The sequence below is a fragment of the Anser brachyrhynchus genome (assembly GCF_964034855.1).
Source record: "Anser brachyrhynchus genome assembly, chromosome: 1".
Lineage (NCBI taxonomy): Eukaryota > Metazoa > Chordata > Aves > Anseriformes > Anatidae > Anser > Anser brachyrhynchus.
Window position 1 is genome coordinate 172,905,197 of NC_137694.1, and position 22,739 is coordinate 172,927,935.

The window sequence follows — 22,739 nt, forward strand, 5'->3', positions numbered from 1 at the left end:
CTCTTGGGGTTGGACACTTCACCTGCATCAATGCTCAGTTTGTTCTAAGGCAACAACTTAATTTCTTTAGTCATTTCTCCAATAAAAACTGATGGTTAAAATAGGTTAATAAAATAGTTTGAGAAATATTTGTGTATTTCTCAACAGAGTAAAAATAATCTACGTTTTCCCTGTGAAAAACAACAACAGCAGCAACAAAACATATTTTTCTATTATGTGGCTGAGAGTGCTGAAACACCAGTTCAACAGAAAGCAAAGTAAAGGAAACAAAATATAACAACAAGAAAACAGGAAAAAAAATTGCAGAAGCAATATATTCTGAAATGCAAGTACCGAACATATTTTGAGCAAAAAGACCCAACAGCAGATGTAATAAAATAATGTTATACCACATGTGAAATGATAAGCATAATTGGGACAACATTTCATTGGCTGGGATTTGGCTTAGTGTGCTTCACTGTCAAACTGTATGTTTTGCGTTCTAACATATAGTTATAATTGTAAGATCTGATGTTTCCAGAAAGAGCTATTTGTTGGAAAACACCAACTCAGCAAAATCTTAAAGTTTGGTTTGCCATTTCCAATGAAAATTGTCCCAAGGAATATTTCCCACATACACTGATCATTTTCAGAAAAGGAAGAAAAAGAAAGACCAACATGCATTAACTGGTATTCACTGTGAAAAGCTGAGAAAAGTTCATGCCCTGCTTTTCCTCATTGATTTAACAGACTTGAAGATAAGCTTTCTCTGGGATGCACATCTCCAGTCCCTCCTGGCCCATTCTCACCATTGTTTGTCATTCTGGATGTAGCTGTACTGTTGAGAAACTTTGAAAGACCTTTGCTTATTCAATTGTGGTAGGAGAAAATTTATGAAAGTTAATAAAGTTAATAAAATAAAAATACTTATGGGAAAATGATGCCATGGACAGCATTTTTTCATGTTCAAGTCTGTTTTACCATAATAGTTAATGGTATGTCCCTATATCATAGCTTGCTAAGTGATCAATAAGCCTTGAACTCTTTAGAAAACAAGCTTGGAGTCGTAGATCAAATATGAAAAAATATTTATTAATTTGTGCAATCTTATGCTGTTTTGTTAAATGTAAATTGCTCTTCATTACATTATTTTGGTGTCTTGTTTTCTGCTGTTCATCCACATGTTTATTTATAAACAGATTGCTACATATGATAGCAATTACAATGTCAGTAAGAAGAATAATCCAGCAAAACCAAGACAATAATCATTGTGAAGAAGTGTATAGGAAGGACTAAATTAATACCAGAAAACTATAGTCAAGCTACAGTGAAGAAATACTCACTTTCAATACTGTGCTTCTAATAAAGTCTCTAAAGCATTAATAACTAAATGCTTATGACAAAAAAAAAAAAAAAAAGTTAAAGGAAAGGAGTACTAAATACCCATTATCCATTATTACAGCAATGCATATTATTGATGATCCTAATAAAATATGTGAATTAGCAATACAAAGGAGCATATGAGGAAAACTTAATAGCCTTGCAGGAAAGGACGTGGAAGACCTGTTGCTTGTGTTATTTAAAATGGAAGAAAATGCAGCATAATAAGAAACAGACTGTGCTGTCGGGTTTTGTGCCAGACTGAATGTTACAGTATTGCAAAGTGGATAGTGAATTTACCAGATGATGATGGCAGTGTGAGTCAGTTGCTGTGTACGTAGTATCACACGTAAGCTGATCTTTTGAGAATAGCCTCGGTGAGTCCCAAGGGAATTGAAATTCCTATTATTATTATTATTATTATTATTATTATTATTATTATTATTATTATTATAGTGCCGATGACCAGACAGTGAAGAAAGACGAGCTGTCCAGGAGACTGTACAAATTTCACTTCTGAAATACCTTTACGGTGTATTTTTTGCTCTGTAGTGATTGTACAGGGAAGGCAGAGGAACTTAAATGGATGCCTTTAAAATTAACTGAGTGTTTTATGTGTTCAGCATAATTTGGAATTTGAAAGTGGTTTGGGGTCCTTATAAATCTTGATTGTATGACAGTTGTGTGACAAAGGATGAAAGGGACAGTACCTATTGAAACATATATATTATGCTTCTGTCGCTATGTGGGAGTAACGTGGGAAAGAAAATTGGTCATCAGATTGTGTAGGTTTACAAAACACATTTTCTCTCCTTTTGTGGGATAATATATTTAATACTTTTTCCTAGGGAAAAGATGTATAGAATGTTAATTTTTCACAGGTTCTCAGAGTGTGTAATGAATGGCATTAGATGTGGCTTGCATACTCAAATATATAAGCATATATTACTTTGTAATATGGTCAATTTTTATTAAATTACTAGTTTTCAAAACAATTTCCTTTCATTTTGAACTGATATTTTCAGAGTCAGGGTAATTTAAATTTACCAACTTGAGTGCACTTTTTAATTCAAGTACGTGTTTGAAAAGACTGAAAAAGCTATTAGAATAGCTTAACTGTAGCTCAACAATTTGAGAGCCAAGAGTAATGGAGAGTTGAAGTCATTCCTCTTTTACTAGATGGTGTTAAAATAATCTGAGGATTAAATCTAGCATTTCAGAAGTAGACAATAATAATAATAATAATAATAATAATAATAATAATAAAATAGAACTGATACTTTTGCTGCCCCACCAATTTTTCAGTGAGACAATTACACTTCGGGGCTTTTTCAGTAAAATGTGCGTAAGCTCTTAGTGCATCCACAGGAAAATGGTGGGTGTTTTTGTTGTTGTTTGTTTGTTTTGTTTCTTTTTAATTTAACTAGGAGAAAAGCCTGAAAAACAGAAAACAAAAACAAAACTGAAATCACAATTTCATTTATTTCCACAGTTTTCTGGACAGTGCTGATCACATCCAAATGAGATTTCTGTGAAGTAAACTGAGAAAAGAGATTTATGAAAGATTTATGAAAAGAGATTTTATTTATATAACTCTGTGCTGTAACATCATTAGATGTCTACAAATTTCCAGATGTAAAAGGAAACCTATAAATGGGTTTGATAAAATACTAGACTCAGGGAATGTCTAGTATTTTTTACCTGTCACTGTTGGAAAGCAATGAATTAGAAATGGAAGACCAGTTTTCTAAGTATGGATCTGCTTCAGCGTCATATTTAATAGCCATAGTATACATTCTAGAGTCCCTGTGCCATAGTGACATAGACTGTAAGTGTCATTCAATGATTAGGTATAAAAAAGTCAAAAATAATTTTTGGTGAGATTCTTATAAATCTACACACATCCATATTCCATTTTGAGGGTTGTACTTGCATTCTCTGATCTGAACACCTGTAGTGTTCTCAATTTATGGCACACAGGGAGAATGCTGTCTAACATAGCTCATGCTCACTGAGTTTTATTAAAATGAAATGGAAGGCAAGAGAGAGAACAAAATATGATATTGCAGATTTTTCTTACAGAGAAAACTTGGCTCATGGATATATTGAGATAGGGGACTATAATTTCAGCATTGATACTAATCAACATTAATTCTCATTATCTTTCTCTTTCATGTAGTAAAGCATTTACATATTAATAATATATATATTTAATAAAATACTTTAAAAAATATTTATGATTTCTTTATGATTTTAAAAGTTTACTTCCACCCAGCTAAAGGTGATCTATAAATGAGCTGTGAGTGACTTCATAGTGAATTATTGATTGACATACATGAAATAAAATGTCTTTAATACTTTTCAGAAATCCATCTCTTGCATTAAGATCAAAGCAAACATAATTGGAATGATGCTAACAAAGATATAAAATGTAGAAAATTGAGGGATGGAGACCTCAGTCCCTTCAGGTTGTAGCAGAACAAATCTTGAAAAATAAGTGCTTTCAAGGCTACCTAAAAATCAAAGAGTGACAGCTCAGTGGAATATTTCAACAGTGTCTTTATCAGAAATTTAGTGTGTCTAGAAGGAATTCAGGAATTCTATTTATGTCCTTGCTAACTTTAATACATTAAATATTTTTCATATATAAACATACTTGTGGTTGCAAGAATGCACAAAGTTTAATAGCTGCTCACTTTCTTTTCCTCTAGAGTTATATCTACCACAATAAACTGGAGAATTAATTTTGAGTTCTTCTGGTCTGAAATATCTCCTTTTGAGCCACTTCCTTCCTTTGAGCACATCCTCCTGCTTGAGAATCTCAGAAGCATTGATAAAACTTCTAGGACATAGAACTACCAGAATTCTAGGACACAGAACTACTGAAGCAAGTTCAGAGGAGGGCTACTAAGATGATTAGAGGACTGGAGCATCTGTTATATGAGGACAGGCTGAAAGAACTGGGTCTGTTTAGCCTGGAAAAAAAGAAGACTGAGGGGAGACCTTATTAATGTTTATAAATATCTGAGGGGAAGGTGTCGAGAGAATGGAGCCGGTCTCTTTTCAGTTGTGCCCAGCGACAAGTGAGAGGCAATGAGCACAAACAAATGAGGCATAGGAGGTTCCAGTCCAGTATGAGGGGGCACTTCTTTACTGTGAGGGTGACAGGGCACTGGGACAGGTTGCCCAGAGAGATTGTAGAGACTCCTTTTCTGGAGATATTCAGAGCCTTCTGGAGATATTCAAAGCCTTTTCTGTAGATATTGAAAGCCACACCTATGCAATGTGCTCTAGATGATCCTGCTCGGCAGGGGGGTTGAACTAGATGATCTTCAGAGGTCCCTTCCAACCCCTCTCATTCTGTGATTCTGTGATTGATGAATTTACTTAACAAATCTTAATCAGACAGTGTTATTGCTTTTTCAGCAGATATCACCTGTATCATGTAAAGATTTGAGTCCCTATTTTTATTTGGTGAAAACTGCAAGAAAACCTTTGAAGTTTGCCCAGGGAGATTTCTAGATTTACCAGAAACTTCTCTCTCAAGGCTACATGCTCAAGTCATGTTGTGACTTTATTCTGTGATGAAATCAGAGCTATTTGCTCCTACTTGCTAGGTTCCGTCATAAGTTAACCAGTGTTCCTAGGTTAAAAGAATATGTATTTTTCTCCTGCATGTCTTCTGAGAGGATAAATTGAGAAAACAGATGCATACAGCAGTGTTGAAGAGCACCTGTCAGGTAGAAAATAACAATATTCTTGCCATTTGTGATCATAAACTTTTTTTCTTGATAGAAGTTAAGCTGAGAAACATGCTATTTTCAGACTTGCTCTGTAATATGTAATGAAAGACACTGAAGTGTTTCATGGTATATTTTTCTTTGATATTGTCACTGATTTAGGGTTAATGGTGCCTTTGTGTACCATCTGGAGACAGAAATCTCTCTGTAAACCTGTCAGAAGACAGCAATTCCTTTGGGAAGTAGGTTAGGGTTAGAAGAAAATTGATGAGTCAGAGACTATTCTCTTGCAAGTCTCTGGACAGTAAATCTTCCCTTAGATGTGCATCAGAAGAGAAAAATTGACCCTTAGCAATGAATCTGAATAAACAGAGGGTGCAAGAGTTACTTTCTTATCGTATTATGGCAGGGATTTTTAAATTAAAAAGAGGAAGAATAAAAATCCATTCCTAAATATTTTAATGGATACTAAATATTTAAAAATCTAAATTATCTCCACTTTTGTGCAGATGACAGTGGGTTTGACCTATGAGTTTGAGTTGGCTCAGTTAACATTAGGAATATTTCTGAGTCTCAGAATTTACATCATCAATTGAGATTTTCTGAGTGTCTTTCTTCTGCGCCTTTTTTCCACTGTAATATAGGAGTGGGCAGTGTTCCCCTGGTATTTTATAAAGACAGAAATCTTATTTAGTTTGCACAGTAAAACAGAACAACTACTTGCAAACAGAAATATGCCGTTTGGTTAAAAAATTTTTTGTTCAGTGAATGCTGTAACACTGTAAATATTCACAGTATTTCTTTAAAATACTTTCCCATATGATTTAATACTATATCTCCCTCTCCTGTAGTTTATATCTTACATGGTCTGAACAATACGGTAACTACATCCTTTTTGCTTCTTGCCCTAATCCTATGCCTCTCTAACAGGAGCACCAATACTGTACTTCTAGTGTAAAATTATGCCAGTATTTATCCATCTGCTTAAAGCAGTTATTTCAGTTAAAAACACTGAAATTAGGGCTGCGATTACCTACTTTTTCTCCATGAAAAAATAGACATTTCCAGAAGATGAATCATTTATCCTCTGGAAGGGTATGTGTCTCTTTGTTGAAGTCTATGTGAACCTACTGTGTTTCCAGCCATTACCTGAAGTAAAGCTGGATAAACCAAGCCTTCATCCCCAAGCAAAGTGACTGTGGATGGGCAGATTTAGAGATTTAGTTTGAAAAGAGAAATAGCAATGTAAGTTTCTTCACAGTAACAAGCCTGTGTGCAACAATCCTGAGGCCATGGCTGTGCATGAGGCCATGGTTATGCATGGCTAAGCGCTGAATGCTTGCTCATTCATTGCTTGACACCAGTGCTCAGATTGCCAAGAAATGTCACAGTTCTTCTGGATATTTTATAAGAAGGACAGACTTAGCTACAAGGAAGTTAACTAAGACAACTCCATTTTGAGAGAAAAAAGAAACATCAAGGAATTAACTTCAGTTCAATGAATAGTAGGATTTTACCAAGTCAATAAAAATGCCAACATCTGCACCAGAACTGTTTAATTTGGATGCATAGACCAATTAGTTTAGGGTTATCTGGGGTTTTATAAAATGCCAGATAAAACCTTCTGAAAGTGGATTAGTGATAAATAGGTGTTGGAAGTTAAGACTAGGGCTTGGGAAGACCATAAGATTTTAAGTTTAGGAAAAAAAAATCATATGAGTTTATTCAAAATGAAGCTTGTGGGAGTATCTTGAGCTGCCTTGACTTTCAAGATAACTAGACAAGCCATCTTCTAGGAATAAATAAATAAATAAAACAATATTAACTTTATTTTAAAATTTCAGTAATGAAACAGTACAATTTGTGACAAAAGTCTGATTTTAGTTAACACCACAACTGTTTGTAAAACTCTATTTAAAATATCATAAGTTATTCCTAAAACTGATTTGTCTTTATTGTTGATTCTAACTTCAAGGAGTCTTTCTTCCTGAGAGCAAAGAAAAAATCATATGTTTTGTTAATAAAGGCTAAAAATAAAATAATAAGTAAATCCTTCAGAATGGAAGAGAAACATGAAAGAGAGAGCCTGAAGCACAGTCAACACTTTGAGTGTCAATGAAGTTGTACTTTCTATCAGACTAAAAAGAATAGATATCATGGTGATTATTTATTTCTCATTAATGAGGTAGAGCTGGAACATTGTCCCTTGTCCAATTTCATGGAGTTTGGGTATGAGTAAAATAAACCCTGGAGAATGGCTGTGTGAACCTCATAATCCTCCTGTTAATCATGTCTTTGTGTATATAGTTAGATTTTATTTCAAAATTATTCAGTCTTGTAAGTATTAGAAAATTTGCCTTGGAAAAAATTTGCCCTCCCCTCCCCCCCTCCCCTCCCCTCCTCTTCTCTCCTCCTCTCTCCTCTCTCCTCTCTCCTCTCTCCTCTCTCCTTAAATGAATCTAAGCTCCTCCCCTCTTTAAACTGAATCTAAGCTCTGTATTTGGCTAACATAATATGCAGTTTGTCACAGTGCAGGTGTAAAATGACCACTAGTTCTATCTCCCAGTTATATATTAGTGTTTTTTGTTTGCAGACAGCTACATATAGAAGAAGCACGGTGAGAAGACTTGAACAGAAAGTGAATTTGACTTTTGTATTTAATTTTGTTTATTTCTTGGTTCTGCTCAGAATGAATAATAATTACCAGTAGAAGGGGAAAAAATCCTTTCTTTTTCTCAATTGCCTTTTCCATTTTCTGGGTTAGATAGTATTTCTAGTTAATTACAGAGAGAAAGTTGAAGGTTTTCATTACATTATTCATGCTCAAGTAGTTCTTAAAAAAAATAAAATATATATTTTCTTTCTTTTTTCTTTTTTTTTTCTTAGTAATTTGCAATTTTATTACACATCATAAGTGTACAGGTACTCATTCTAGCACCACACTGGAATGGAAACATAGAAATATACCATCGTCAATATTCTTAATACTTAGCAGGTTAGCTCTAAGAAGAGATAGCAGTTCACTTAGTGAATCCTTATTCCCCAAGTATCTAGATACTCTGTAATTCTGGCATTAAGTATGCCTCAGGAGGCAGAATGAGTAGTATTTAAAGAATGTGATTTACAAGAGCCAGCACTAAAATCTTTTATTTATTTATTTATTCATTTATTAGCTTATTGCATACTTGTCATTTTCTACTGAGTAGCTTAAATACACAGATTTATTTGGGGAAAGAGGAGAGAGGAACAATGAACCCAGTGAATTTAAAGACTCTTATTTATCTTGGGGATGTATTCAGCCCAGAGAGGAGTGTCCTTTAAACCTTACCTTTTCAACAGTATTTTCCCTCTCACTGGATTCATTGGTGAACATGTCCTGAAATCAGGGATTAAAGCCAGTCTCTTTCAAGAAAATACAGAATAAAAAAGTTCCACACATTTTTTATTACTGTTCACTCATGAAAATAATAATAATAATAATAGTAATAATAAAATCATAATATGAGAAGCTTTACTTTAGATCCTTTCAGTGCTTGACAAAACTTGAATGCACATTTCCTATAAGAGCGTATCAAGTACTTGGCAACAGATATACTTTGAATAGGGACTATCTCAATCTCTTTTCTTGTTTCATAGAGTATCTTTCTCTGCTGAACTTCTATGAACTATTTAAATATTCTTTGGAAAGGAAAAGAAATGAAGCAGGCTCTTATTTCATAAATAAAGGCTGAAGAGTTCTCCAGGAAGATAGAGTATTTGGCTTAAAATCTTCTTTCTTTTCCACTGGAAAATGGATCACTTCAGAGATAAAAAGGCAGAAGAACTACAACGATAGAAAAACAGAAACAGGTGATTCCAGTCCCAGATACTAGGACTGAGTTTCTGAAGTCAGTGGTTTTTTTTGTTATTTTTTTATTATCTTTTTTTTTTTTTCAGTAAATTGTGTAAACACTCCTGTGTTTAGCTGTGACAAGAATGTTAAAATAAAGAACCGGGAGATCCCAAAAAACTCTGTCAAGCCATTTATCTTGTCTGTGATAGCAGATATTTGAAAGCAGAGTTTCATCTTCCCCTGCAGGACCATGGCCTGCTTCTTCTGTCCCTTTAGGTCATTTCACAACTCTTTCAGGACTACCCACACAACAGTGGAGCTTACAACTATTCACAAAAAGGTTTTGTTGACATGCTTTGTGGAAATGGCTTTAATTGTTGTATATGCTGAATTTGATGGATATTACTAAATCTACTGAAAAAGAAGACACACAAGAGGCCATGAATATAATATGATCTTTGATCTACTTTTGAAATTGAACATGCAATTTTTCTATGGTGGTAGATTAATGTGCCTAATGGCTAAGCTTCTGCATTTCTTGCAGGACATGTACTGTCAATCCATAGAACTACATTTGCAATTTAGTGTTCTGGTAGGTGTGGCCTCAGCAGAGGAATTGGGGAACACTGCTAAATTAATGTAGTTGATATTCTTAGACAGGCTGCAAATACGGACTTCCATGATCTCAGTGTGGATGAAAGGCCTAAATCAACAGGAAGTATTCCATGGCAGGGCCTCCTATTTCTGCACATGAACTAGTTTAGACGTATAGGCAGTTACAGAGCTGAAAGTGGAGCTGTTGATGTAAAGTGGGTTCTTCCAGGATTTGACAAATGAAGACATTTTCAGTCCTGTCATAAGTATTACATTAGACTAGCATTTCTTACCTATGATATTTATTTATTTATTTATTTATTTATTTATTTATTTATTTATTTATTTTGGATCAAGCTTGCGATTCTTTTCTGGCTGATAGAATTACTCTGCTGGAATTACTCTCCTGGAATTACCTGGAATTACCAGCTGAAGATTTGCATTAAGAATACATATATATATTATATATATATATAAGTATACACTGGTGTACTTAATTTGGACCATAGCATGTTTTCACAATAACTGTTCACCTAAGCATACTGTGTATTCATAGACATAGTACACTGGCTCATGGAAAATTATGGGCCCCTGCATTAATCACTTGTTATTAAATGACAGTAATGATCATTCTTACTATGAGTGTAACTGTGTGAAAGTGGAGGTTGGGTCTCCGTAGCTACTGTGTTATTTTGGGTTGAAGTTGTTTAGTAAAGCAGATCTGAGTGTGAGAACACTGCATTTACAGGTTGCTTCTGCATGCCTTGAGGGCTATCAGTCAAACAAAGAAAATATCAAAGTTGGTAACCTTGACAGTAAAAACAGTTTTAAATGGGATGAAAATGAAGACAGGAGAGTAATAGGAGCTTCCAGGAGGGGTGTGTTGTGGTTGGAGTGTAGAGAGAAAAATGGGGTTGAAGAAGCAGGTGATGCTAACTTTCCTTTTTAAATCAACAGCACTAAAGACAATAAATGTAACATGAGAATTCCTCATTCTGAATCTCAGCTTAGCTATCAGAGTAGATAATTTGCTCTTTCCTGAACTTGTTTTTCTTATTCTGCCTACTATCCCCTCTCATAGTCACTACTTTAGAAGGGTACATTGTCTATCAGTCTGTATTGGAAAACTATAGGTTAATGACTGCATTGGGTTAGCATTGCTACAGCCAGATCTATCAGGTATTCCTAACAATTAGGAAAAAATTTGTCTCAGTAACTGGCTTCTGCCATTAATTTTTCTAACTATGTTGCAATTCACCTTTCTCTGTCTCTTTCTCCATATTATCTCAAGTTCCCTTATACAGTCTCATAGGCAACCTAAACTTTTCTTGTTCAGAGTTTGTGACAGTTTTGGCGTTGTTTATTTTGAGATGTGGATCTCCAGTACAAATATTGAAGAAATATGCATTTGTGGGTAATGCCTACAATATGTACTTCACGGTCTCATGAAATTTAGAATTTTATGCATAGTGAATCCAAAACAAACAAACAAACAAACAACAACAAGCAAAAAAACAAAAGGAAGTGATTTCAATTCAAAAATGCTTGAATATCTAATCTAAATATATATTTTTTTGGATTTACTCTTTGGCTTCTGACAAAACTGTAACATACTTGTCGCCAAGAGACTTCCAGGACAATTTAAAATCAAATTCAGAATGCAGATACATTAGATGACAAATAAACAAACAAACAAAAACAAATACACCACAGATTAGAACATGCACGTGTATTCCTTTTTTATTCCTTTTAATCTTTCCTGTATTTGTGGGATTTTTAATATCTGCAGATATCATAATTTGGTGCTGTGTCATACTGAATTTAAATTGAAATGCAGTGGGAATATATTTAGTAATTGCTGCAATATTAGATACCTGAATATCTGAATGATATTGGTGATAATATTATGATGAAAAGGAGAGACATGAACTTATACTGAAAGTGCTGGATAGTGACACAGTAAGTTAATTTAAAATGTTTTAATACCCATTTAAGCATCCATATACTAATTCTATTACTGTAAATGGTAGTCTGTTTATAGTCTCATTGAGCTAATTCCAGACTTTCATATTGAGGAGAGTAGTTGTCAAAACTACAAGAATAGCTGAATAAAGACACCTTAGATTTTTCTTGCCATTTTAAAATACAGAGTTTTTGATAATGTCAGAGCCTACCAGTATGAACAGTTATAGAGGTATCACCAAAAAGCCATATGCTTTGTCTTCAATTCATATAAAATACCAATAATTATTTGATTTTCCTTTTCATCCGTTCTTCACTGCACTTAAATACTTGCAGACAACTGTACTTAGTGGTGTGGCAAGCAGCCTTCCATTGAGCAGAACCCTCTGAGCATTTGCATTACTACGTTAATCAGCTGGATGGAACATATTGCTGTAGGTCAGTCCATCCATGTAGGCAACCCCTTAAAGGAGACTGATTCACTTGTACCCAGTATACAGCAGGATTGTAAATTTGTACTAAGTATAAATACTAAGCATACAATACTGTCCAGAAAAAAAAAAAAAAAAAAAAAAGTGTGAAGATCGGGATGTTCTTCTGCTTCTCCTAAATCATTAGCTACAGTAATTGAAAAATATTGCTTTAGTTTCACATTCAGTTACTTCATTAGTCTAAATAAAATATTGGGGTTTTGACAGTAGATGTTACAAGTCATCATCTGAAACACAGATTATTCAGATATTCTTGGTAGCCTGGAAATTTATTTTGTTAATTTATATACTGCACGGAGAATGCAGTATAAGAGAGTATATACTAGGTGAATTCTTTGTTAAGCTGAATAGCTGAATATTAAGAAACAGGGTCCAAATGTGTGTCAACGTTGGGGAGGGAGGGCACATTGGTTGTGTTTAGGTACTGTACAAAATGGAGTCATATCACTGGCAAGTCACATTTTTTTCAGTAGAACAGTCTTCAGATAGCATTTCAGAGTGAATAAAAGTTTTACCATAATTTTCTCTTGATGTGGCTTTATTGTGTTCAACTGTCTTTTAAATTAAAATGGAATAAATATATGAAACTTACTCATTTGAACCTTAACTGTGTTCAGAAGGGCAGTGGAAAGAAACAAAGGGAAATGGTAGACAAGGCACAGAAATTTAGTGCATTTTCTATTGCAAATTACAAAGAAATTAGTCAGTCTAAAATTAATACACTTACTTTTATGTTTACATCTCTCCTTCAGTGGCATGAAAGCAGGATAACAAGTAATGATGCTCTTTTTCCTTGATATTACAGATTGTTTAATTATCTTCTTGCTGCTTAGTAATGTATATTTAATAGTATATTACATGTGGTAATCTATATGAAAAGAGTTAGCAATGTTGCAGGAATTAGTTAAAATCTGATTGCATGTCTGCATTAATTTTTTGTAAAATCTCATTAGAAGGATAGGAAGATGTCAGAGCTGAAGTGCTCATTTTGTACTGTCTGCAGAACTGGTCTAGTAGTCAGTATCACAAATAGGTAGGAAAACAGAAAATATATACCCTTACAGCTGAGTTAATTAAGAGTAAATAAAAAAAAAATAAAAATAAATGTTGAGTACTTTATTATCTCCCAACAGAATAACATTTTAAAACAGGTAAATGCCATAAAAGTGTATTTTCATCTTCCTGTCTCTCTGGCAGATGAGCACAATATAAGCCTGCAATCTTCTGAATCCTTCATTGAATTTCAGTAAAGGCAAATAACTGTATTTTCATGTTTCCATGGCTGTGCAGCTAAACAGGACTCTTCTGCCATGTTAGCCAATGCAAATCAAAATTTGTCAATATTTTGTAAATTGAAGTAAAAAAAAAAAATTGGTCTCCATATTTGAGTGAACCCTTGTGTAAGGGGGTGTTGCAAAGGCATTTGATTTTCTGACTCTAACCTATGTTTTCTTTCAGTAAATCAATTGTTTCATCAATCTATAAAATAATCAGAAATTTTTGAATGTCCAATTTCTATTCAAATGCCTGGTAATTTAAATTGGGTTTGTAAGTCCTTCATCAACAGGATAAATGAGTTTGTGAGCACCATAGTGCAGCTTCAATAGTTACTGTTTTCTCTTGGTCCTGCAGTTCTTACTAGAGTAAAACTCCCATCCTCACTAAAACAAGGGCTATAGACCCCTGATGTCTTTGCTCACAATTTTATCCAGCGAAAAGAACAGGTAGCACAGATGGAAACCTTTGAGGTAGGGCTAAGCAATCCTGAATTATCTTAATAATTCTGCCACTGACCCATTATAAGACTTTGAACAATTTGTTTAAATTCTGTTACCACCTATATTTATATTCCTTGTCTGTTTTGTGTATGTAGGTAATATTAGTCAAAATATTAATCAAAGGCATGTCTCCTCATAAATTTGCAAAATATCTTGGATATGTGGTCCCACTTAGAAACTCTGGAGAGTACTCTGTACCACCATACAAAGAAATAATAAATCAAATCTACAGAAAACTTGATAGATGGCAATTGTTTATTTTTTATGGCATCAAATAAATTAGATTTAGAGCCCACTTGGAGAAATTGACATCAAAACAAGAGACTTCTTTCTGCCTGTCAGCTAATTATCTGTAATTTCTGCTCAAGATTTATTTTTACATGTGTGTGTGTGTGTGTGTGTGTGTGTGCTTGAAAAATATAGCTTTCTATCCACTCACTCCCACCTGCACTTTCTCAGGGACTGAGGAATATTTGCTTAATACTGCACTTAACTATCCTTCCAGCAACACATCTTATTTAAGACCTGTGTTTACATACAATGCCATAAGCAAATGCTGTGAAGGTTAAGCAGAGAAGTTAAAAATATATTATTATTATTATTAATTATATTATAATTGTATATTATTGTAAGTATAATAATTATATATAATAATTATATAATAATTATATAATAATTATATATAATAATATAATTAATAATAATAATAAAAATAATAATAATTCTCCAACACATTCTTCCAAGGGCACAGTCAGCAGATTACCAGGACAGGAGGATGGGAGTCTAACAATTCAGTGAGTAAGTGTTTTCTTGTTCAGTCAAACTGAAAGAGATACAAAAAATATCTAAAAAATAATTTTTTCCCTCTTCATAGGTATGCCTGTGCTCTTTATTGGCATTTCGCATATGGTAGTTACTTCTCTCTAATAAGCAACACTTATGATTTGTTTTCTATTGATAGTATCTATTGATACTATTAATCTAGTTACATACAAGCTATAATATATCTATGTCTATTAATAATCAAAGGGGAAGAATAGCATTCTTTTTCATAAATGTATGATCCTGAAATACTTATTATAGGATTCATAAACCAAATGCAGTATTAATTCTTTCAATATCCAAATTCTTTAGGAGAATATAGTACTACATTGCTAGTGATGTCATGGTATGAAGGTTCGTTTACAGGACCTCTAGTACAGAATATATTTTGAGGAAAATGAACACCTTGTATTTATAATCTGGCCTTAACTTTTTAAAATACTTTAAAAATAAAAATAAAAATCATAAAAATAAATAAAATACACCACCAAGAACAACAAAAAACTTTTTAAAATAAAAGGATTCCTTGTGTAAGAGACAACAGAATTGTTATAAAGGAAGAAATGCATGCTGTTATCCATTTCATTACTACTATTTATACTGAATATTTGAAGTAAGGTACATGCTACCCTGAGAACACTTAGGTAGAGTGCTGCATAAAAAGGATTCACTAACAGATTTAGCCCTTATTAATATACTTAGTTTTGCTGAGGACTTACTGCATTGCAAAATGATAAGACCTTCAGCTAAAGTTATTCATAATAACCAATAATCAGAAACAGAATAATTTTTCTGTTCCTAAAAACATAATACACAGGCTGCTGTTGACCAAGGAGGAGGAAATTACTTCATCAGCTAGGGAAATTGAAGCACTCTGCCACTGAATCCCGAAAGAATAAATCCAGATGCATTAACAAAAGTTCTTCATTTTTAAGTCAGCTGTAGAAACATATGAAAATTCATTAATAGAAAAGAAAGGAAAGAAAAGGGGAGTGGAATACCTTATCAGTTATTTGTTTTCTAAATACGTTTTTTTTTTTTTTTCTTACAAATGATTATTTACAAAGGCTTGTATTAATGCATTTTGACTCTCTTTTTCTAAAACTGCTCATCTGTATCTTTAATTAGTACTCAAGTCAGCCCACTGTTTACATATGAAATTTAAGTTAAATCAAACTCTTTGAAATTCTTTGAAATTATAACTTTCAAATGTTTGCATTTATTTTAAAATACTATTAAACTTTTCATTTTATTTATTCATTTTATTTATTTATTTATTTATTGAGAAAAGGGTCTTAATATTAACTTTGTGATGAATGTCTGTGTACACGGTAATTAAGATACCTTTTCTTAACGGTAATGAAGTATGTTCATTTTCACATGTATTAGAATGTATTTGCTCTGTCTGTCTCTGTTATTACCGAGTCTCATTTTGGAGTACATACTTATTTTTCTTTAAACAAAGCCCACGCAAGTGAACTGTGGGAGAGGAAGATATAGAAAATGAATTCATCATCATATATATATATGTATTTAAATAACAATTATATTGCCTTTGACTAAAAGAATTACCATAGCAGTATTCAATAAACTTTTCCCCACTGGCAATAGTATTACAATTAACAGCATTTTCAGCTAGACAACACATTTTTCTGTAATACTATTTTCGTATCATCACCATATCATCTCATGCAAGAGTAGGTAATGGAAATTAATACTGTACTGATACCCAGTGACGCTAATTGGACTAGCTTAGTTTACTGTTATTGAAGAAAGAGGATTGTCTAAAATTTGTTTTAGAGGACTTGCAGGAGAAACAAATACAATGCATAATGTATGCATTTGTTTGAGACACTAATAATTTTCTTGGCTTTGCAGAATGTTATTAAAATACCTAAGTATATGGTGCATAAAATTGCATTTTGTATAGAACAGAAGAGATACATAAAGAATCAAAAGAGTAATGAGAAGTCTTTAAAAATGGAGGTTATAGGAAGATGAGTGGATGATCACTATGTAAGGAAAAAAAATCACATTAGCTCAAGTGACACTCACTTGAAAGAAGCTTTCCTCATTGTAATTACTATCATGAAAATGCCTGCCAAATTTACAGGAGATTTACTAGTTATATTTATTTTTTTCTTTTTCATTTATCTTAATCAAGAATTAAACAATTATCCCTGGGTACAACTAAAGGGATCATCTAATGAGATGGACCATTTTATTTGCAACTGATTCTATCACCAGCTAAATCATGCCTGCAGATAATCCAACTGGATTATAGTATGTGTAAAGTAAGAATGACTTCAGCCAGCAATATCCATATAGTCGATTAAGTGGGTCTGTGAGACTTAAAATATGATCCTAATGGCACTTAATATAATACACCTCTTTTAAATAAATAAATACCTACAGTGTATCCCAAGTTTAGTCTCAAATTGTTAATAGGATTTTTTATTCTTTTTATTGTCTTTGAACAATGAAAGCTGTTATATATTTGTTGTAATAGAGGTGCTAGGAATACTTGTATGTATAACAGCATATAGTATTATTATTTTATTTTACTTTATTTTATTTTATTTTACCTTATTTTATTTTATTTTACTTTATTTATTTTATTTTATTTTATTTTATTTTATTTTATTTTATTTTATTTTATTTTATTTATTTTTTTGTGAGCTGTGGGTGAAATAGCTCAGGCTTTTACCTAGAGCTTTTTTCTCAAGGTAGAGGAACTATTTCATTTCCCACTGAGATTATAGTAATGTTAATGGGGAATGAGATATCCCACATTTTCCATCCTCCCAAACAAACAGTGGATTTTTGAATCTGTTTCCTCCTTTCAGCAAATATTTGGAGGGAAGCTGGTAGGCTGGGTCTCAATCCCAGAGGCTCACAGTTGCCAAATTATCTCTCTTTGAAAATCGCAGAGGATTTTTGTTTTCCAGATTTATATGTAGTAAAGTATAGTATAGTATATAGTATACCATATTGTATAGTATATATAGTATACTATATAGTATAGTAAAATATAGTATAGTTTGATTTTGTGACTTTATCATCATTTTCCTGTAGTAACTGAGCTTTGTAAAGGCTAAGGTTTTATTTTGGTCTGAGTTTATGCATGAATTAAAAGAAGATGAGAGGTTGTGCATGTATCCACTCTAGTGCACAGCCCCTAGGAAACTTGCATAAAAGTAAAGATACTGGAACTTGGAGTAAATCAAAACTCAGAAAACCAGATTAAACTCCTGTGACTGCTAAGCCTCAGGGAAGCAGGTCACAAAGAGCCAGAGCTATTATAATTGAAGTAATGGTGTTACATGCTGTAAACACAGACCAACAGGACTGTAAAAATGGCTGTCCATTGAAAATATGCTCTGTACTGCAATTGTGAAGAGGTTAGACTTCCTTTTTGATATGATTGCATGAATGCAATATGTACAGGGTGTTTGGAGTTGATCTAATTTAGCAACAAAGATGATTCTTAGTTTATAGCTCATGGATTTTGGAGTTTTTATGTGTGAAAGAGAAAGCTGCTGCTTTCTAAATGTTAAGTGTACTATGGGCTAAATGAATAATTACTACATGTATTTTTGGTAGTAGCTGGAAACATCTGTCCCGTGTCTCTTGGAATAAGGGTGCAATGAGCTGGTCTTGTAGTGTCATTGCTCAGACTCTTGCACTGTACAGAGCTGAAAGACCATGTACTACCAGGAAGGATGACAGACACCAAAAATTATGTGTATTATTTTTCGAATTTCCTGATTTCTTGTCAATGAACTCACAACTTATGGATTTGGAACTGCTTTTAGCATGAGTTCGTGTGCTTATCAGAGCTGACAAAGTGACGGGGCAATGCAAAAATAATTCCCTGCTGTTTCCTTGATTTGCTTTCTTATCCCTTGCATTAAAATTTCATGGGATCAACATTGAAATAGGTCTTTCTTTGAAACTTCAAACAAGCCAACAAACCATTTAGAGAATGAAAACTTGTTTTCAGTAAAGAACATTTCTTTTAAAGAAATAATTATCTAATTTACTTCTAATGCCAGCTAGCTTTAGTATTATTTGTACTTAGTTATGCTGCAGAAAATGTACTCCTTATCTCTGCTAACCTATCTAGTATATCTTATTGAATGATTGACTATTACTTACTGTAAATATATTTGCGTTATGTGAAAGTTGCAAATTCATCATACCAGCATGTGCTCAGCAACAACGAAGGGTGGGGGGGAAGGTTGCAGGTTCTTTTCTTCTAATTATTCCTCAAATTTCATAATTTCTAAGCCTTTTTGTATGTTTGTTTGTTTGTTTTAATTCAGTATAACCACTTCTTAGTTTAATTACGAGATACAGGAATCATCTAGATGCATCAATTTGCCATGCTCAGCTGCTTAGTGGTAACTCATTAAACCATGGTTATTTAGTTATATCTTGATTTTTCCCTTTTCTTTCCTTCCTGTTGATTCTCTCTCTTCTTGAAAAAGGTTGCCCTGCTTCTTATGCTTGCCTGAACTTTTCCTTATTTTTTTAAAAAAAAACATTGTCCAGAAGCTGCCTCTGCAAGAAACTCAGTGTTGTCCGTGGATCAGACGAGTCTATCAGATAAGGTCCCTTAGAGATCTCAAATGCAGGTCCATTTCTGACTTTCAAATGGACTTCAAGTGTAAAAAAGATACTGAAATGCTCAGATTAACTAAAGTAGCCTCCCTGAGTAGTCCCTGGGTCTGAGCAATAGCAGAACTTGAGACAGATATAAAGCTTTCTGGGCAAAACCTTGCAGTACTAGGTTATTAACCAGATTTTTATGGTCTTTCTGCTTCAAATTATATTCTGTTTGCAATGGACTTTGTGCACTGTTTGGTCTATCTTTGCCTAAATTTTCCATCATCAAAATACAAATATTAAAAACAAATATTTTGAAAGGATAAAATTATTAAAGAGTGTAAAGCAATCTGGATCTGTGGTGACAGAGGTCAGCTATTTGTTAGCTTGTCACACTTGGTTAAAAGAAAACATTTCTATTTTGCTGTGAGTTCTCTCTCTTTTCAGATGAATTAAAAGGATAACAAAATATGCGTGTGACTCCCAAGTGATGACTTTCTTTGAGTGACATAACTGAAGATTGCTGATTTGAGGACTTGAGGTTTTTTTTTGCAGAAGCAATTATGAATGCAACATTTTTTTTGATTCAGCACCTTTGCAAAAATTAAAATATGTATACATATATTATCAAATTTCTTTGCAGGACCCAATTGCAGTTCCCAATGAACTACTTTCCAGTTTATGTTGTTATTTTCCAAAAAAAAAAAAAAAAGCTCTTGTTCATATTTGCAAGCTAGATGCTTCAGGAAAGATTAGAGTGATAAACTGTCTACAAGTACTTTTGATCTTATCTTTTGACCTGATCTTATCTAATGGGCTTAGGAAAGTGTGTTCATGAAAAAAATCAGGAGGCCTAAAAGAGACATTCTATTCAGTATTAGCATGCAGAAGAGAAGTGGAATATAATGATACATAAAGGTATATGACTAAGAACAAAGGAATACAAATTAGTGCATGCTGGAGATCCATTTTTATAAAAGAAAGGACAAGGAAGAAACAAGGGAAGGGATGGGGGAAGAAAAGAACTAGAAAAAGAAGAAAAAAAAATGCTAATTTCTGATGCTCATAATGCTAAGTTATACGGGTGTTTCACCTTTATCGTATTAAATTGAGTGTAAAAAAAAATTTAAAAAAGGCAGTGAGTTACACTGGTTATTAGCAGCTACTTCAAGATTACTATTTCAAGGAAGACAAGAGATCTGGTTTTGAGAAAGCATATTTTTATTCTCTATTCTAAGTTATACAAATCTATATAAATCTTGAAACTGTAACTTCCATTGTTTAAAGGACTGAATTATCAAACTGTTGTTACAATCCTTACTATTTTCAGGTTCTTTTGACTATTTAATAGCTCCAGAAAACAGTTATCATTTTTGAAATCATTGAGTTCAGCAGCTATCCCTGTGATTGTTCTTAGAAAAGCAGACTGTATTCCTATTCAAATACCTACTGTACCTTTTTGTATTTAAACCAAGCTTACAAGATTTTACTGAGAGGAACAGATACTCATCCAGTTTATCCCTAATATACAAACACACAATTCTTTCTGAGGTGCCTTAAAGGGATTGTCTTCACTGCCTAATTTCTTTGTATTAAGCTCCTCTCTGCTGTCACAAAGTTGAATAGATGATAGAAATTGAAAATAGGCTGGTAAGATAGACTAAACTACCAAAAGTGTGACATTCTCTGGCAGTTTGCAAGACAAGATTTTAAAAGTTTTTTTTTTTTTTTTTTTTTTTTTAAACAGTGCTACCTTACTCTACTGTACTGTAGATGAAATCTGTTAGCTTATTTGCAACGGACAACCACTTTAAAACAAGATCACATAGGAATTCATCCTTTGTAACACATTGCTGGCTCTACAAATAAAGTTTTCCATGTATCTGTCTGCTACATTCCTGAATAAATCTTTCTTCATAGACCTGTTTCTAAATGCTTATTTCCCTCTGGCTATGATGCTCTAATGGTTCCTTAAGTCTGGGTCAAGTTTATTTTTCTTCATTCCCAGTATGCCTCTTTAACTCCTTTCTTTGAAGTGCCCTTATCTGAACTAAATATGAATTTGTCTACATTGCTGAAAGCCAGAATATATAAAATTTCTTCTTTTTATTTCTTAACTTTAAGGATTTTAGACTGTCTGCATAACTCAGCTGTTAATCCAGGGACAGACTTGACTGGGATTTTTTCTTGTGGTTTTACCTTTACTAGATGTTGTAAACAGCAATAGCTTTCATGGTTTTCTCTGCCTTCAGAAGCAGGACAGTACATTATCATCAGAACACACAATGCTCACAGGAAACAGATATCTATGGCAAATGTTATATAGCTGTGTGCTTTTTATTTATTGACTTTTGTACGTTTTATTTTTATTAAGGAGTGTACAGCCTAGTCCAACTAAAATAAAGCTGTAGTTGCTTTTTGGTCAAAGTTCTGTGAGGTATCTGGATTAGCAGACATTTTATCCTACCTTTCTAGTGAGAGAATTTCTCTTAAACCATTAATTGTTTTCTCGTCACGAGCCCTCATGATGAATCTCATTATTATTGTTATATATATATATATATATATATATATTTAAATTTGTGGCTTTCAGGTTTGTAGAGAGAAGTTTAAAGAGAAGTTAATAAACACTCTGAATCTAGAAAATGACTAAAATAACACACTCTTTAAAGAAAAAATATATTTCAGTTGCAAAGGGAGAGGCTAACTTTCTTGAATTCATAGCAAAGCTCTTTTTTTTTATATATTATTTTGTATTTTTTAGTAAACCTGAAATCTAGGTTGCATTCTTTCTGTCATACATGCACTCTACTGAGATAGGTGGAGGAAAAATGTATTTAAATTTTAATAATTAAATATTTTCTTTGAGGGCAAAGTGAATCAGAGGAAAGAACAAGGGTAGTGATCATAAAATCATAGAATCATAGAATGGTTTGAGTTTGAAGGGACCTTAAAGATTATCTAATTCCAATCACCCCTGCCATGGATAGGGACACCTCCCACTAAATCAGGTTTCTGAATGGTTTGAGTTAGAAGGGACCTTATAGATTATCTAATTCCAATCACCTCTGCCATGGGTAGGGGCATTTCCCACTAAATCAGGTTTCTCAAAACCCCATCAAACCTGGCCTTGAACACTGCCAGGAAGGGGGCATCCACAGCTTCTCTGAGCAACCTGTTCTGGTGCCTCACCATGCTAGGAGGAAAGAATTTCTTCCTAATCTCAAATGTGAATCTACCCTCTTTTAGTATAAAACCTTTACTCCTTGTCCTATCACTACACTCCCTGACAAAGGAGTCCCTCCTCAGCTTTTCTGTAGGCCCCCTTTAGGTATGAGAATGCCACTATAAAGTCTCCCTTAAGCCTTCTCTTCTTCAGGCTGAACAGCACCAGCTCTCTCAACCTGTCTTTGTAGGAGAGGTGCTCCAGCCCCTTGCTCATCCTTGTGGCTCTCCTCTGGACTCATTCTAATAGGTCCATATCCATCCTATCCTGTGCTGGGAACCCCAGAGCTGAATGCAGTACTCCAGGTGGGGTCTCACAAGAGCAGAG

The 22,739-nt window shown here is 33.5% G+C and overlaps 2 protein-coding genes across 8 annotated transcripts in view; one reads left to right on the forward strand and one right to left on the reverse strand.

The window, feature by feature from the left end:
- PCDH9 (protocadherin 9) overlaps window positions 1–22,739 on the forward strand; it is an 800,116-nt gene that overhangs the window by 564,410 nt on the left and 212,967 nt on the right. The window contains exon 4 of one of the 7 annotated variants that reach the window (XM_080577022.1): window positions 14,501–14,554. The exons of the other annotated variants lie outside the window; for them this stretch is intronic. Within the exon in view, the coding sequence (XP_080433148.1) occupies window positions 14,501–14,554 (54 nt within the window). The remainder of the gene's footprint in view (window positions 1–14,500; window positions 14,555–22,739) is intronic. 7 annotated transcript variants of the gene reach the window in all.
- Window positions 1–22,739, reverse strand: part of LOC308187742 (uncharacterized protein) — a gene marked incomplete at its 5' end in the record, with an annotated part of 533,458 nt that overhangs the window by 462,460 nt on the left and 48,259 nt on the right. The window lies entirely within an intron of this gene.